Source organism: Hemitrygon akajei, chromosome 7 (assembly GCF_048418815.1).
Source record: "Hemitrygon akajei chromosome 7, sHemAka1.3, whole genome shotgun sequence".
Taxonomy (NCBI): domain Eukaryota; kingdom Metazoa; phylum Chordata; class Chondrichthyes; order Myliobatiformes; family Dasyatidae; genus Hemitrygon; species Hemitrygon akajei.
Genome location: NC_133130.1, coordinates 20,687,080 through 20,704,555, shown reverse-complemented (window position 1 = coordinate 20,704,555; position 17,476 = coordinate 20,687,080). Strand labels below are relative to the sequence as shown.

Genomic DNA, 17,476 nt, shown 5'->3' with positions numbered 1-17,476 from the left:
TCCTATTAGAAAACAACAGTTCAGGCTGTTGTTTATCAATTACAGCCTAGCCTTCAATACTATCATCCCCTCAATAGTGTTTTACTAAGCTACCAAACATAGGCCTCTGTACCTCATCGGGAGATCACAGTCAGTACAGATCCATGATAGCATCTCTTCATTGACAATTGACACAGAGGCACTTCAGGAAAGCATGCTTAGCCCACTGCTCTACTCTCTCAACGCTCATTTCGAAGCAGTTAAGCACAGTTGAAATGCCACGTATGCACGTGCAGATGACACCAGTGTTGCTGAATTTTAGATGGTGACAAGGAGGCGTGCGCAGGAGTGAGATAAATTGGCTAGCAGACTGGTGCCGCAACAATAACGTTGCACTCAACGCCATCAAGACCAAGGAGCTGGTTGTGGACCTCAGGAAGGAGAAGTCAGGAGAACATACCCCAGTTTTCATTGAGGGGACAGTGGTAGAAAGGGAGAGCAGCTCTGTGTTCCTGGGTGTCAACAGTGGTATTGCACAGAGAGCAGCGGATGTATTTCCTGCGGCTCTTGAGGAAATATGGTCTGCCTCAGGAACTGCTGCTACAGTTCTACACTGCAGTCATTGAGTCTGTCCTGTGCACCTCCATCATTGTGTGGTTTGGAGCCGCCACCAAGCAGGATAGAACCAGACTACAGCGCACAGTGAGGACTGCCGAGCGCATTATTGGAGCCTCCCTGCCCTCTATTGTGGACCTGTACTCTTCCAGGTTGAAGAAGAGGGCGGGGAACATCATAAAGGACTCCTCACATCCTGCGCACGGACTGTTTGATCTGCTTCCGTCTGGTAGGCGCTTCAGATCCCTCTAGACTAAGACTAATAGGCACTGGAGAAGTTTTTTCCCTACTGCGGTCACTTTGCTGAACAGTTAACTGCCGGTTAACTGTCGGCTAACTATTACTTGGATTGCACTACCTGTATGTATAATCTATATTTTCATTTATATTTATCATTATTACTGTTATGAGCAGAGAGACAACATCTGCCGGAAGTAAATTCCTTGTATGTGCATAGGTACTTGGCGATTAAAGTCTGATTCTGATTCTGATCTGTTCAGGCCCTCTGCTCTTAGTGATTTTTATAAATGTCTTGGATGAAGAAGCAAAGAGGTGTGAAAGTAAGTGTGCAGATGACGTGAAAATTGGAGGTGTTGTGGATGGTGTAGAAGGTCTCCAACAGAATATAGACAGAATGGGAGTTCGAAGGAGAAGTAGCAGATAGAGTTCAGTCTGGAAAAATGTGAAGTAATATATTTGGGAAGGTCAAACTTGAAGGTGGAGTATGAGGTTATTGGCAGGATTCTTAACAGTGAGGAAGATCAGAGGGATCTTGGGCTCCGAGTCCATAGATCCCTCAAAGCTGCCATGCAAGATGATGGGGTGGGTTAGATGTTGTATGTGTGTTGGCATTTGTTAATTGGGGGACTGAGTTCCAGAGCCACGAAGTAATGTTACAGTTTTATAACATTCCAGTTAAACCACACTTAGAGCGTTGTGTTCATTTCGGGTTGCCTCATTATAGGAAGGTGTAGAGAGAATGCAGAAGGTATTTACCAGAATGCTGCCAGATTCAAAATTATTTTCTGTGAGGGAAGATGGAGCATGCTCGGGCTTTGCTCCTTGGAGAGTCAGAGGATGAGAGGTGACTTGATAGAGGTGTATAAGATTAGGAGAGGCATTGAGAGGGTGGTCAGCTAACATCTTATTCCCAGGGTGGCAATAACTAATACCAGAGGACGTCCTTTTAAGGTGAGTGGTGGAAAGCTTAGTGGAGATGTCAGAGGAGGGTTTTTTTTAAATATGGAGAGTAATGGTGTCTGGAGCGTTCTGCTGACTCTGGTGGTAGAGGCTGATGCAATAGAGACTGATGCAATAAAAGAAAATTAGGCAAATGGACATAAGAGAAATGGAGGGTGTGGGTGACGGATTAGATTGATTGTGAAGTAGATTTGTATAGGTCCTCGATGTCTGAAACTTGTCCTCTTCTCTGTACTACAGTCAGAGAGGAGGTACAGGAGCCAGAAGACTACACGCGCTGATTCAGAAACCTCGTCTTCCCCTATGCCACCAGTTCTTGAGCAGTCCATGAACACCACCACATTACTGAGCAACACACACAAAATGCTGGAGGAACTCAGCAGGTCAGGCAGCATCTATGGAAGGAAATAAAAAGCCAACGTTTCAGGCCAAGTACCTTCTTCAAGGCATCATCAGGAAAGGAGTTCTGATGAAGGGTCTTGACCCAAAAATGGTGACTGTTTATTCCCTCCATAGATGCTGCCTGACCTGCTGAGTTCCTCCAGTATTTTGTGTAGGAGTTACTCTGGATTTCCAGCATCTGTAGAATATCATGTGACTGACTCATTATTCCTTTTCTCTGCACTGTTCATTTAGTTTGTAATTTATAGTAATTTTATCTCACAGCTGCTATACAACTAACAATTTCATATCATGAAGGGTCTTGGCCCTAAACGTCAACTACACTCTTTTTTTTTCCATTGATGCTCCCTGACCTGCCGAGTTCCTCCAGCATTTTGTGTGTGCTGCTTTGGATTTCCAGCGTCTGCAGGTTTTCTCATGTTTGAGATTTCATGTCATACAAGACAGCGATGATAAATGTGATTGTGATGCAATTTAAGAGCTTGGTTCTCAATGGGACTTTGTGTTGGTGATTGGGGGAGGGGTCAAAAATGTTGAAAATCTTTAGGTTTGAAGATTCTTTATGTCACCTGTACATTGAAACGTATAGTGAACTGCCTCGCTTGCATTGTGGATGGGGTGCTGGGGCAGCCCGCAAGTGTCGCCACACTTCCGGCGCCAAAATAGCATGCACACAACTTACTAATCCTTACCCATACATCTTTTGAATGTGGGAGTGGAATGGTCAAGTTGAACTCCGTTCTACTCTAGCAGAGCTCTGATGCAAGAATCCATGACCTTTTAGAAGTGTTTCACAACATTAATCTGTTTTATTGGGTGAGTACTACACTTAGTGGCCTCTGAGTGTATGTTATTTGAGTTGTCGTCACTTTCCTGTCCGCTTGAAACATTCTGGCCATTCGCCTCGAACTTCTCTCATTAATGGGGCATTTTCTGAACTGCTGCTCACTGGACGTTTTTTAATTCTCCAAACCATTCTCTGTAAACTTTTGAGACTGTTGTGTGTGAAAATCCCAGGAAATTGGCAGTTTCCAAGATACTCAAACCACCCCGTTCCACGGTCAAATTCACTTGGATCACAATTCTTCCGCATCCTGATGGTGGTCTGAACAACTGCTCCTCTGGACCATGCTTTTATGCAATGAGTTGCTGCCACTAAATTGGCTGATTAGATATTTGCATTAATGAGCAGGTGTACCTAATACAGTGGTCACTGAGTGTATATTTCTCTCTTCACAGGAAAGAATCTCTCCTGCGATGTTCGCAGTGTAAGTTGGCAAGATATTGCAACGCTACCTGCCAGGTAAGCACTTCCATAGAACTATAAAACTGAGCTGTACACACAACTTATTTGTAGAGTAAAGGAACAAATATTGGCACCAGCGTCTCAGGCAGGTGACTGGGCTGGATTAATGGCTGGACGTGCAAAACTCAGTCTGACTGTGGTGAACTACATAGTGACAGATACAGAATGAAACCCACACTCTCACACTGTAGCAGAGACTGACAGATACAGAATGAAACCCACACTCTCACACTGTAACAGAGACTGGACACGCCTCCCCCTGCTGACTGCTCCTGTGGCTCCTCCCACAGACCCCGGTATAAAGGCAATTGAGGCCTGAGCCCTGCCCTCAGTCTCCAGGATGTAGTATGGTGGTCAACTACTGCTTGTTCTTTCTTCCAGTCAATAAAAGCCGATATCTCGCCTCACGTCTCAGAGAGTTATTGATGGTGCATCACTGACTAACATCAAAAAGTAGATGTAAAGAAGGTCTGCAACAAACAGAGCTTGTGATCAGAAGCGCTTCAAGGTCTCCTGATAAAAGCTGGATCAATTGTGTATTTAAATTGCATTGACTGGAGGATAGATTTAAACAGTATGTTTGTAAAACCTGCTCCAATGTCATTGACCTGAAACGTTAGACACCAGAGACTGTAGATGCTGGAAACTTGGAGCAATGCACACAAGGCTGGATAGATGCTGCCTGAACCACTGAGATTTGTGTGTTGAACTGAAGTGTTTACCCAGAATCAGAACCAGGTTTGATACCACTGACCTACAGTATGTTTTGCAGCAACAGTCCAATGCAATGCATCAGTAGCCATCATTGAGTCGTGGCTCAAGGATGGCTGTAATTAGGAACTGAACGTCCAAGGTTACACATTATATTGGAGGGATAGGAAGGTAGGCAGAGGGGGTGGTCTACTGGTAAAGAATGGCATCAAATCAGTAGAAAGATGTGACACAGGATTGGAAGATGTTGAATCCTTGTGGGTTGAGTTAAGAAACTGCAAGGGTAAAAGGACGTTGATAGCAGTTATATACAGGCCTCCCAACAGTGGCTGGGAGGTGGACCACAGGTTATAACAGGAAATAGAAAAAGCATGTCAAAAGGGCAATGTTATGGTAGTTATGGGAGATTTTAACATGCAGGTAGATTGGGAAAATCAGGTCGGTAATTGATCTCAAGAGAGTGAGTCTTTTTTAATGCCTACGAGATGGGTTTTTAGAGCAGTTTGTTGTTGAGCCTACTAGGGGATCAGCTATACTGGACTGGGTGTTATAAGATCATGAGAAATAGGAGCAGAATTAGGCCATTCAGCCCATCAAGTCTGCTCTGCCATTCAGTCATGGTGATTTATCCTCCCCCTCAATCCCACTCTCCTGGCTTCCCCCCAGTTACTTCTGACACCCTTATTAATCAAGAACCTATCAAACTCCACTTTAAATATACCCAATGACTTGGCTCTCACAGCTGTCTGTGGCAATGAATTCCACAGATTCACCCCCCTCTGGCTCAAGAAATTCCTCCTCATCTCTGTTCTAAAGGGATGTTCTTCTATCCTAGGCTGTGCAAGTCTACCTTGTGTAAGAGTGACGATGTTTTAAAGAGCAGATCATTGGTTGTTAAAGCACTTTGGAGAATCTTGTGAATATGAAAGATAGTTCAAAGATTCGAAGTATATCTATTATCAATGTACAATATGTATACAGAATACAACTCTTAGATTGCCCTATGCCGACAGTCACAAAACAAAGTAACACCATGTAACACTGTTCAAGATAGCATCAAACTCTCAAGACACAAAAAAACCCAACAAATTGTGCAAATAGCAAAAAGCAAGTGGACGGTGCACAGAATATCAAACATCAAACCTGGAGCCCAGCGAGTTCAGCCCTTAAGTCCTGGCTCTTAGAATGACCCACCTTCATCCAGGTGCATGATGAACTGATAGTGTTTTAAAGACTTGAGTAAATTAACTATTCCCGTTTTAGCCAGCTACAGCCGAGAATCACAACTACGTGCAAGGTCTGTACAGTTAGCAAAGATACTTTAATACGATTGAACAAACTATCATTGCTTAAAACTGACAGAAATAATGCCGACTGTGGCCGTAATATCCCGGCTAGGAGGACTTCCCATCGGAAGCATGGCAGTCGCTCCGGGCTCAAGTGCGTTTAAAAAAAACAAGGCTTTCGACTCTCAAATACCGACTATATTGCTGGTAAATATACAGCCTCTGGTAAATAAAATTGATGATGTCATAGCTGGGGTACTGTATCAGGAGCATATTAGGACCCCATGCATCCTCTGCTTCACGGAATCCTAGTTAACCCCTTCCACACCAGATGCATCGAGTGAGATTGACAGGTTTACTATACACTGTCAGGATAGGACTGACAAATCTCTCAAAAACAGAGGTGGAGGTGTATGCCTCATGACCAACTCCTCTTGGTGCATAAATGTGTCATTGTTGTCCCAATTCTGCTCAGCAGACCTGGAATATCTCACAATGAAGTGTCAGCTATTTTACCTGCTGTGAGAGATTTTGGCGTTTATTTTGGTAGTGGTGTACATTCCACCTCAGGCCAATGTCAAACAGGCTCTGTATGATCTGAGAAGTGGGATCAACATACACAAAACAACACACTCTGATGCCTTCAGTATCATTTTGGGTGAGTTTAACCAGGCCAGCTTGAAAAAGTCACTAAATAATTACTGTCAACAAATCACCTGCAGTACCAGAGGAAACAACACACTGGCCCACTGTTACACCACCGTAAAGAGAGGTTACTGTGCTAATTCACACCTGACCTCAGAAAGTCTGATCACTTGGCTGTACGTCTACTCCCTGAGTCTAGGCAGAGACTGAAGGCTGTGGCACCAGTTGTGAGGACCAAGAAGGTTTGGACAAGGGAAGCACAGGAGCGCCTACAGGACTGCTTTGAATCGGTGGACTGGACTGTATTCAGGGATTCATCTTCGAATCCCGATGACTATGTCACAGTTGTTACCGACTTCATTAAAATCGGTGTGGATGAGTGCGTGCCTATGAAAACTTGCTGTACATTCCCAAACCAAAAGCCGTAGATGAACCAGGAGGTGTATCGTCTGCTGAGGGCTGGATCTGTGGCATTTAAGTCTGGTGAGCAAAGTCTGTACAAAAAAAAAAACGGGTATGATTTGTGGAGGGCCATTTCCAGAGCGAAGACACAATCTGAGTGAGGCTGGAGGTGACATCGGATGCATATCAACTCTGGCAGGGTTTGCAGGACATTACTTCTGATGAAGCAAAACCCAATAGCATGTGTAATGAACCGGAGGCAATTAGGGAGCTTAAGGTAAAAGAACCCTTAGGAACCAGTGATCACAATATGATTATGTTCAACTTGAAACTTGATAGGGAGAAAGAAAAGTCTGTTGTAGCAGTATTTCAGTGGAGTAAGGGAAATTGCAGTTGTATGAGAGAGGAGTCAGTCAAAGTAAATTGGAAGGAGCTGCTGGCAGGGATGTCAGCAGAGCAGCAATGGCGTGAGTTCCTGGGAAAAATGAGGAAGGTGCAGGACAGGTGTATTCCAAAAATGGTAAAACCATGGCTGACAAGGGAAATCAAAGCTATTGTAAAATCAAAAGAAAGGGCATACAACAAAGCAAAAATTAGTGGGAAGATAGAGGATTGGGAAGTTTTTAAAAACCTACAGACAGCAACTAAAAAATCATTAGAAAGGAAAGGATGAAATATGAAAGCAAGCTGGCAAACAATATCAAAGTGGATAGTAAAAGTTTTTTTCAAGTTAAAAATAAAAGAGAAATGAGAGTGGATATAGGACTGCTAGAAAATGAGGCAGAAGAAATAATAATGGGAGATGAGGAGGTGGCTGCTGAACTAAATGAGCATTTTGTGTCTCTCTTCACTGTGGAAGACACTAACAGTATGCCTGATGTTGTGTGTGTGAAGGAAGAGAAGTGGGTGCAGTTACTGTTACAAGAAAGAATATGCTCAAAAAGCTGAAAGATCTAAAGGTACATAAGTCACCTGGACTAGATGAACTGTATCCTAGGGCTCTGAAGGAGGTAGCATTAGAAATTGTGGTGGTATTAGAAATGATCTTGCAAAAATCATTGGACTCTGGCATGGTGCCAGAGGACTGGAAAATTGCAAATGTTACTCCACTCTTTAAGAAAGGAGGAAGGCAGCAGAAAGGAAATTATAGATCAGTTAGCCTGACCTCAGTGGTTGGGAAGATGTTGGAGTCAATTGTTAAGGATGAGGTTATGGAGTACTTGATGACACAGGGAAAATCCTGCCTGACGAACCTGTTGGAATTCTTTGAGGGGATTACAAATAAGGATAGATAAAAGGGATGCAGTGTATGTTGTATATTTGGATTTTCAGAAGCCCTTTGACAAGGTGCCACACGTGAGAATGCTTACCATGTTAAGAGCCCTTGGTATTACAGGAAAGCTACTAACCTGGTTAGAGCATTGACTGATTGGTAAGAGGCAGCAAGTGGGAATCAAAGGATCCTTTGACTCGTGGTGTTCTGCAGGGGTTGGTGTTGGGACCACTTCTTTTTATGCCATATAAAAATGACTTAGATGATGGAATAGATGGCTTTGTTTCCAAGTTTGCAGATAATATGAAGATTGATGGAGGGGCAGGTAGTGTTAAGGAAACAGGTAGAATGCAGAAGGACTTAGACAGATTAGGAAAATGGGCAAGAAAGTGACAAATGAAATACAATGTTGGAAAATGCATGGTCATGCACTTTGGTAGTAGAAATAAATGTGCGGACTATTTTCTAAACGGGGAGAAAATCCAGGATTGTGAGATGCAGAGGGTCTTGGGAGTCCTTGTGCAGAATACCCTGAAGGTTAACTTGCGGGTTGAGCCGGTGGTGAGGAAGGCAAATGCCATGTTAGCATTCATTTCAAGAGGTCTAGAATACAAGAGCAGGGATGTGATGCTGAGGCTTTATAAGGCACTAGTGAGGCCTCACCTTGAGTATTGTGGACAGTTTTAGGCCTTTCATCTTAGAAAAGATGTGCTGACATTGGAGAGGGTCCACAGGAGGCTCACAAGGATGATTCTAGGAATGAAAGGGTTATCATATGAGGAACTTTTGATGGCTCTGGGTTTGTACTTGCTGGAATCCAGAAGGATGGGGCGGGGGGGGAGGGATCTTATTGAAACCTTTCGACTGTTGAAAGGCCTAGACAGAGTAGATGTGTAAAGGATGTTTCCCATGGTGGGAGAGTCTAGGACAAGAGGGCACAGCCTCAGGATAGAGGGGTGCCCTTTCAAAACAGATGCAGAGAAATTTCTTTAGCCAAAGGGTGGTGAATTTGTGGAATTTGTTGCCACATGCAGCTCTGGAGGCCAGGTTGTTTGGTGTATTTAAGGCAGAGATTGATAGGTTCTTGATTGGACATGGCATCAAAGGTTACGAGGAGAAGGCCAGGAACTGGGGTTGAGGAGGAGATAGAGAAAAGGGATCAGCCATGATTGAATGGCGGAGCAGACTTGAAGGGCCAGATGGCCTGATTTTGTTTCTATGTATTACAGTCTTATCTTTAAAAAAACTATAAATTGCAATTATATATATAAAAAGAGTAATGAAGAAACTCCACTGATGTCAGATGTATCAGTATTGCAGTGGAGTAAAGGGAATTACAGACGCATTGGAGAAGAATTGGCCAATGTTGATTGGAAGGGGACACTAGCAGGGATGATGACAGAACAACGTCTGGAGTTTCTGGGGGCATTTCAGAAGGCACAGGATAAATACATCCCGAAGATGAAGTATTCTAAAAGAAGGATGAGGCAATCGTGGCTGACAAGCGAAGTCAAAGACAGCTTAAAGGCAAGAGGAGCAATATAATATAGCAAAAAATTAGTGGCAAGTTAGAGGACTGGAAAGCTTTTTTAAAAAAAATCAACAGAAGGGAACTGAAAAGGCCATAAGGAGAGAAAAGATGAAATATGAAGGTAAGCTCGTGAATAATATAAAAGAGGATTTCAAAATATGTTCTAGCAGTATGCCAGTAAACTAGAGTGTCAAGGGGGCAGAAGTGAGTGTAGTTGCTATTACTAAGACGAAGGTGCTTGGGAAGCTGAAAGGTCTGGGTATATCAAAAGGTTTTTCAATATATAAAAGAGTAAAAGAGAGGTGAGAGTGAATATTGGACTGCTGGAAAATGATGCTGGAGAGGTAGTAATGGGGGACAAGACAATGACGGATAAACTCTAAGTAGTTTGCATCAGGCTTCACTGTGAAAGACACTAGCAGTATGGTGGAAGTCCCAGGTGTTGGGGTCATGAGTGTGTGAAGTTACCATTACTGGAGAGAAGGTTCTTGGGAAACTGAACGATCTGAAGGTAGAAAAGTCACCTGGATCAGATGGTCTACAGCCTGGGTAGCTGAAGTGATTGTAGTGATTGTGCAGGCAATAGTAATGATCTTTCAAGAATCACAAGATTCTGGAAAGTTTCCAGAGGACTTGTAAATTGTAAGTGGCACTCCACCCTTTGAGAAGAGAGTGAAGCTGTAGAAAGGAAACTATAGGCCAGTTAGCCTGACCTCAGTGGTTGGGAAGATGTTAGAGTCCATTATTAAGGATGAGGTTTTGGGGTATTTGAAGGCACATGATAAAATAAGCCCTGGTTTCCTTAAGGGGAAATATTGCCTGACAAATCTGTTGGAATTCTTTGAGGAAATAACAGACAGGATAGATCAAGAAGAGATAGTGGATGTTGTTTACTTTGATTTTCAGAAGTTCTTTGACAAAGTGCCACACATAAGACTGCTTAACAAGATAAGAGCTCATGGAATTACAGGAAAGGTACCAGCATGGATAGAAGATTGGCTGACTGGTGGGAAGCAAATAATGGGAATAAAGGGAGCTGGTGATAATCCGCAGGGGCCAATATTGGAAGTGCATTGTTTCACATACGTTAACAATTTGGATGACTGAATTGATGGCTTTGTGGCAATGTTTGTGATGATACGAAGAGAGGTGGAGGCACAGACAGTGTTGTGGAAGCAGAGAGTTTGCAGAAGGACTTAGTCAGATTGGGAGAATGGGCAAAGAAGTGGCAGATGGAACGTAGTGTAGGGAAGTGCATAGTTATGCTCTTTGCTGGAAGGAATAAGAGTGTAGCCTATTTTCTAAATGGGAAGAAAATTCAAAAATCAGAGGTGCAAAGGAACTTGGGAGTCCTTGTGCAAGATTCCCGAGAGGTTTGCAAGTTGAATTGGTGGTAAGGAAGGCAAATGGAATGTTAGCATTCATCTCAAGAGGACTAGAGTATAAGAGCAAGGATGTGATGCTGAGCCTTTATAAGGCATTGATGGAACCACATCTGGAGCATTGTGAGCAGTTTTGGGCCCCTAATTGAAGGGGAATAAAAGTACTGACATGGGAGATGGTCCAGAGGAGGTTCACAGAATGATCCTGGGAATGAAAGGGTTTATGCATGAAGAGCATTTGATGGCTCTGGGCCTGTACTGATTGGAGTTTAGAAGAATGAGGGGGTTCTCATTGAAACTATCGAATATTGAAAGGCCTATATAGAGTGGATGTGGAGAGGATGTTTCCAATAGTTGGGGAGTCTGGGATCAGAGGGCACACACTCGGAATACAAAGACATCTGTTTAGAACAGCGATGAGAAGGGATTTCTTTAGCCAGAGGGTGATGAACCTTTGGAATTCATTTCCACAAATGGCTGTGGAGCCATTTCTAAAATGCTGAGTGTGTTTTCAGGCTTTTTTACCTCCTTCCTGATGGTAGCATTAGAAGAGAGCGTGCCCTGGGTGGTGAGAGTTCCTGATGCTGGATGCTGCCTTTCAAACTGTCCTTACCATTGGTGCCCATGATGTGTTTGCAATCCACTGCAGCTTTCCTGATTTGCTGAGAATTTCCATCATCCTCCATTTTTATTTCAGATTTCCAGCATTAGCAATTTTCTTTTTGCTTTCTGATTCTCTGTTGCTCAAAGCGGCGCAGATATCAGTGGTGGATGACCTCACTGATTGGACTAATCACCAGAGGCCGTGAATCCAGGAGTCACCAGGAAGTAAACAAGCTGGTGTCCTGGTGCAGTCTGAACTACTTGGAGATGATTGCCCTCAAAAGCATGGAGGTACACATAGACTTCAGGAGAAACGTGTCTCTTCTCCACCCATTCATCCTCAACAACTCGACAGTTAGCACCGTTTCAACATTCTTGTTCCTGAGCATCATTATTTTACAGGACCTCATGGGGGAAGAACCGTATCACCTTCATTAACAGAAAGACTCAGCTGAACATCTGCTACTTGCGGCAGTTGTTAAGTTCCATCTTCCCCGAAACATACAGGTGCAGCTCCACACTGCTGTCATCGAGAGAACGCTCACGTCAGTCATTACTGTCTGGTGTAGTGCAGCATCCTTTCACAGTATATGAAAAGTACAGCGAACTGTCAGGTCAGCAGAATTGGTCATTGGCTGCAGTCTACCAGGACAGAAGTTGACAAGAAAATAATCACTGTGGACACTACTCACCCAGCAAACCACCTTTTCCAAACCTGCCTTCTGTAAATAGCAGTAAAAACAAAAATTTAAAAGCTTCTACCCCCAGGCAGTTAATCTGATCTGATCAACTATTCTAGTTATCTCCTCTACCCCCTCGCTCTGTTACCCCAGTCACACTTTAAACACTTTAAATCACTTTTTATAATGGTGTGTACATCACAAATACATGATGTATTTATGCACATTTATTCCATATCTATACTTTTACCTCTAACTTTATTTTTAATATAATTCTTTATTCTTTGTTATTGTTGAATATTAAACACAAGAGATTTCTGCAGATTCCAGACATCCAGAGTAATATATACAAAAGTTGGAGGGACTGAGCAGGTCAGGCAGCATTTTGGAAAGGAATAAAGTGCCAACATTTAGGGCCACAAATCTTCATCTGAACTGGAAGGGAATGGGGAAGAAGCCAGAATTGTTGAATGCTGTTGTTTTGTTGTATATCACACCAACACAGCACAGCAAATTGCTAACAGAGGGGAATATATGCTGAATAAAGCAGATAAAGATTAAAGTTAAAGTTGGTTAAACTGATCCTCTCCTTTTCATTCCGACCAGGAATTGTGGTGCCATGCAAAGTTAAACCATGGGTGTTGTTTGTCAAATTGACTCTACTGTTTGAGCATTTGAAGCCAAATAAATGTCACCGAATGCAGAAATAAAACAGACAAAGCCGTGGTTTAAATTTCATAACAGGAACTTAGTAAAAAGTAACTTCAGGTCTCTGTGGCAGATTGAATTTCTGTTGTCCCAGAAAGTAGTAAATATAGTGTGTGAAGATCCCAGAGATTTGAAAGGTGCAAATTAAATGATTATTGTAGATGCAGTACAGTACATGTTGATGGACTGGGTTTGGATTCATGCCTCACTTCAGCTACAGATCAGTATTCTGAATGCTCCATAGGTTTTTGTTCTGGCTGACAGAATGATTCAAGATTGTTTATTGTCGTTCTTCAGCACGATTGTAAAGGAGAACAAGATGATTGGTCCTCCTAATCTGATGCAGCATAAAGGACACAATAAGAGATAAAAGAACACAATAAATATTAATGTAAAAGTATTCCTATAAAACACAATGTACAAGTAACTGAATGTGGCTGTAAGGACATAAGATTAACTATATTAAATGTGATGCACCATCAATAACTCTCGGAGACGTGAGGCGAGATATAGGCTTTTATTGGCTGGAAGAAAGAACAAGCAGCAATTGACCACCGCACTACATCCTGGAGACTGAGGCCGGGGCTGTGTCTCCAATCACCTTTATACCCGGCTCTGTGGGAGGAGCCACAGTCAGTGGGAGGAGCCACAGGAGCAGTCAGCGGGGGGGCGTGTCCAGACAGGTATATGTAGTTCACCACAAAGTGACTCTTGGTACAGGAGTATCTGTACATAAGGTGACTGACAAAGAAGGTAGTTACAAAGAAGGCACGACATTAGGAGTTTGAGGAGATTTGGCCTCACTACTTTTTTGCACTTATAATTTAACATATATATAATATACACACAAACTTTAATTCACAGTTTTTATTATGCATTGCTGCTGCATAACACCAAATTTCACGATATATGCTGGTGATACTAAATCTGATTCTGAAATGATAAAGTGACCCAAGTGACTCTTGGCAAGAGGAGTTGTTCTAGTTATCAGCAGGACTAATGAAAACACAGCAGGACGTTGACTGTCAGTGTAGGGATGAGGTGTGGAGTATAAACATTAAGTGGTAGTGGAAAGGGGGCTTAAGGATACAGGGGAGCTGTTGGAGAGGAGTGTCCGATGTGTCTATAGTGGGGTGGCTTAATGAGTGAAGATGTGAATCAACCCTTTTAAGTAACCACTTCCGATCTGATGTGGAAATGAGCTATATTTGAGAGATTTTTGAAATTGTCTGCATCTTGAGGCAAAGTTTATGGAATTAAGATGGATCGAAGAAGTTCTGGTACATGATCTATCTGATTGGTTGAGGAAGCTCAAGGGGTTGAATGACTTACATTTTTAATTATTTGTTGGGTAATTTTACCAGTACCACGTTCTTTTGGATGTCCTTTTTGATTGAAATACTAATGTGGTTTTCAAATTTCTTGTATGTTGTCTGTGTTGTGTGTGGGCTTGTGATCCTGATTGTGGAAGTAATGACTGTATAGGGGTTGAGCTGGGGTGGTTTGTTCTCCAGTGAAGCTCTATAAACCTGAAGGTCAGGAAAGTTTCAGGTGGCAGTTAAGAGGAATTATACTGCAGTCATAAATTGCATATGGTTTCAAAGCAATGCCTATCAATTAGAATAAAATACAAAATATTGCAAGTGGTGTAAAGGAAAATAAGGGAGGAATGGTGGGATTGAAGTGCTTGTATACATACCCAGTTGTACATATGAAGAAGGGGAGGGGCGCTGCATCTCTCTACCTTCCAAAGTATCTCAATCGATATTACTTACAATGTCTGCTCTTTGTTGGCCTTTCATAGTTTGGGCTGCTATGCTTTCCTTAGTTCCAACATGGACTAAGCTGCAAAAGTATTTAATTGTCTGTGGCATGTTGTGACAATGACATAAGATTGTGATCATTGCTTAATTTCCTTCTATAGGTCTGTGTTGGAGGGGCAGTTATTCAGTAGCTGGAGATAATTGACCTAATGACTCTATCCAGAGAGACTGTTACGATGGCTTCTGAAATGTGGCAGCCACTGCCAGCTTCCTTATACTTGGTTCCGTTGAGTAGGGCTCTTTGGTGCTATTGTGGCTTTGATGTCCCTCAACTTGCTTCCTTCGGCATCCATTTCTTCCATGTGTCATAGCTGTGAGTTGGTCTGAGGCTGACTTGTGTGGTCAACCCTGCATCCCAGAGGAGGAAATGGATTTGGAAATTGTTTATTATTGTCATATGTATCCAGCTACAGTTTAAAAACAAACTTCTGCATTATGTTCATATAGATTAAATGATCACACTGTATGCATTGAGATAGAACAAGGTCAAATAATAAGGGAATGCAGAATAAACTGTAAAAGCTACAGAGAAAATGCAGTACAGGCAAGCAATAAAGTTGCAGATCATAAGGAGGTAGATCGTGAGGTCAAGAGTGCATCTTATTGTAGTAGGGGACCATTCAATAGTAACACACACAAAATGCTGGAGGAACTCAGCAGGTCATGCTGCATCTATGGAAATGAACAGTTGACCTTTCGGGCTGTGACCCTTCGTCAGGACTGAAGAGGAAGGGGAAGACAACAAAATAAGAAGGTGGGACGAAGGATAAGAGGCTAGCTTAGAAAGTGATAGGTGAAGCCAAGTGGGTGGGAAAGTTCTAGGGCTGGAGAAGAAGAGTGGACTATAGGAGAAAGGGAAGGAGGAGGGGACCCAGGAGGAAGTGATAAGCAGGTGAGGAGAGTTAAAAGGGCAGAGTGGGGAATAGAAGGGGGGGGGGGATGCTTGTTACCGGAAGGAGAAATCTATATTCATGCCATCAGGTTGGAGGCTACCCATGAGGTATTGCTCCTCCACCCTGAGGGTGGCCCCATCTTGGCACAAAAGGAGACCATTCGATAGTTTTATAACAGCAGGGTGGATGCTGTCCGTGAGCTTGGTGGTATATGCCTTCAAACTTCTGTATCTTGCGCCACACAAAGTATATGCAGATGTTGTGGTCAAATCAAGACGTACAAACAAACCGGATGAACTCAGCAGGTCAGCCCGAAACGTTGACTGCTCATTTCAATGGATGCTGCCTGACCTGCTGAGTTCATCCAGCTTGTTTGTACGTCTTGTATCTTGTGCCAGTTGGGAGAGGGGAGAAGAGGGAATAACCGAGATGGGTGCTGTCTTTGATCATCGGGTTGGTTGCTTTACTGTGGCAGCGAGAACTTTAGACAAAGTCTAAGGAGGGGAGGCTTGTTTCCGTGATGTTTTGAGCTGTGTCCGTTACTCACTGCAGTTTCCAGTGGTCACAGGCAGACCATTTGCCACACCAGGCCTTTACAAATCCAGACAGAATGCTTTCGATGATGCAGCAATTGTAAAGGGTGATGGGGAAATATCAAATTTCTTTAGCTTCCTGAGGTAGCAGTGTTGGTGAGTTTTCATGTCCATAGTGTCTGTGTGATTGGATCAGGACAGACTATTGGTGATGTTCATTCCTAGGAACTTGAAGCTGTCAAACTTCTCAATCTGCACACAATTGATGTGAACAGGAGCAAGTACACACTCTCCTTCCAGAAGTCAATGACCATTTCCTTTATTCCACCATAGAGTATGGTGGCTTTATCCCCTACTAATTATCCCATTTTATCTCCAATGATTTTGTATTGGATAAGGAACATAGGGGTCTGATAGCTCTGACACATATTTTTATTTATTTGCTTATTTTTAGAGATACAGTGCAGAGTAGCCCTTCCCAGAATTTTGGGCCACACTGCTCTGCAACCCCTGATTTAACCCTACGCCTAATCACAGGACAATTAACCTGCCAGCTGGTGTGCCTTTGGAATGTGGGAGGAAACCTGAGCACCCGGAGGAAATCCACGTGGACATGGGGAGAATGTACAAACTCCTTACAGATAGTGGTGGAAGTTGAACCCGAGTTGCTGGTACTGTAAAGTGTTGTGATAACCACTACGCTCCGTGCCGTCCCTGTACCAAGGAAAGCTGTTGGAGGAATCAGCAAACTGTCCTTCTGAGGCTAGGAAGAGCAAGACTGGGACCTTGCTCTCATCAAGGCAAGAAATGCTCAAAGTAGCCCCACTTCTGGACCTGATTCCGCCCTTGCCTCCCCTTTTGCTAACCTGCTCACCAGGTACAGGACTTTACCCAAATGGGATTCAGATTCATTTATTTATCACGTGTACATACAGACGTACCATGAAGTGACAACCAGCACATGCTGAGGTTTTCCTGGAGGCCGTCCGCACGTGCCGCCGCGTATTCTGGCGCCAACATAGCATGCTCTGAATGTTGGTCAGAACGACACAGAGCACAACAACAGCAAAACAAACCTTGAAAACGTGGACAGCTTTAGGGAGCAGTGTCTCAGAAAGGCAGCATCCATTACTAAAGACCTCCAGCACCCAGGGCATGCCCTTTTCTCACTGTTAACATCAGGTACAGTGGCATGCAAAAGTTTGGGCACCCCAGTCAAAATTTCTGTTACTGTGAATAGCTAAGCGAGTAAAAGATGACCTGATTTCCAAAGGGCATAAAGTTAAAGATGACACATTTCTTTAATATTTTCAGCCAGATGGCTTTTTTATTTCCATCTTTTACAGTTTCAAAATAACAAAAAAGGATAAGGGCCCGAAGCAAAGGTTTGGGCACCCTGCATGGTCAGTACTTAGTAACACCCCCTTTGGCAAGTATCACAGCTTGTAAACGTTTTCTGTAGCCAGCTAAGAGTGTTTCAATTCTTGTTTGGGGGATTCTTCCT

General features: G+C 43.1%; 1 protein-coding gene across 2 annotated transcripts in view; it reads left to right on the top strand.

Moving 5' to 3' along the window:
* Positions 1–17,476, top strand: part of smyd3 (SET and MYND domain containing 3) — a 998,764-nt gene that overhangs the window by 205,686 nt on the left and 775,602 nt on the right. For both annotated transcript variants that reach the window (XM_073050456.1, XM_073050457.1), the window contains exon 2: positions 3,436–3,499. In XM_073050456.1, the coding sequence (XP_072906557.1) occupies positions 3,436–3,499 (64 nt within the window). The remainder of the gene's footprint in view (positions 1–3,435; positions 3,500–17,476) is intronic.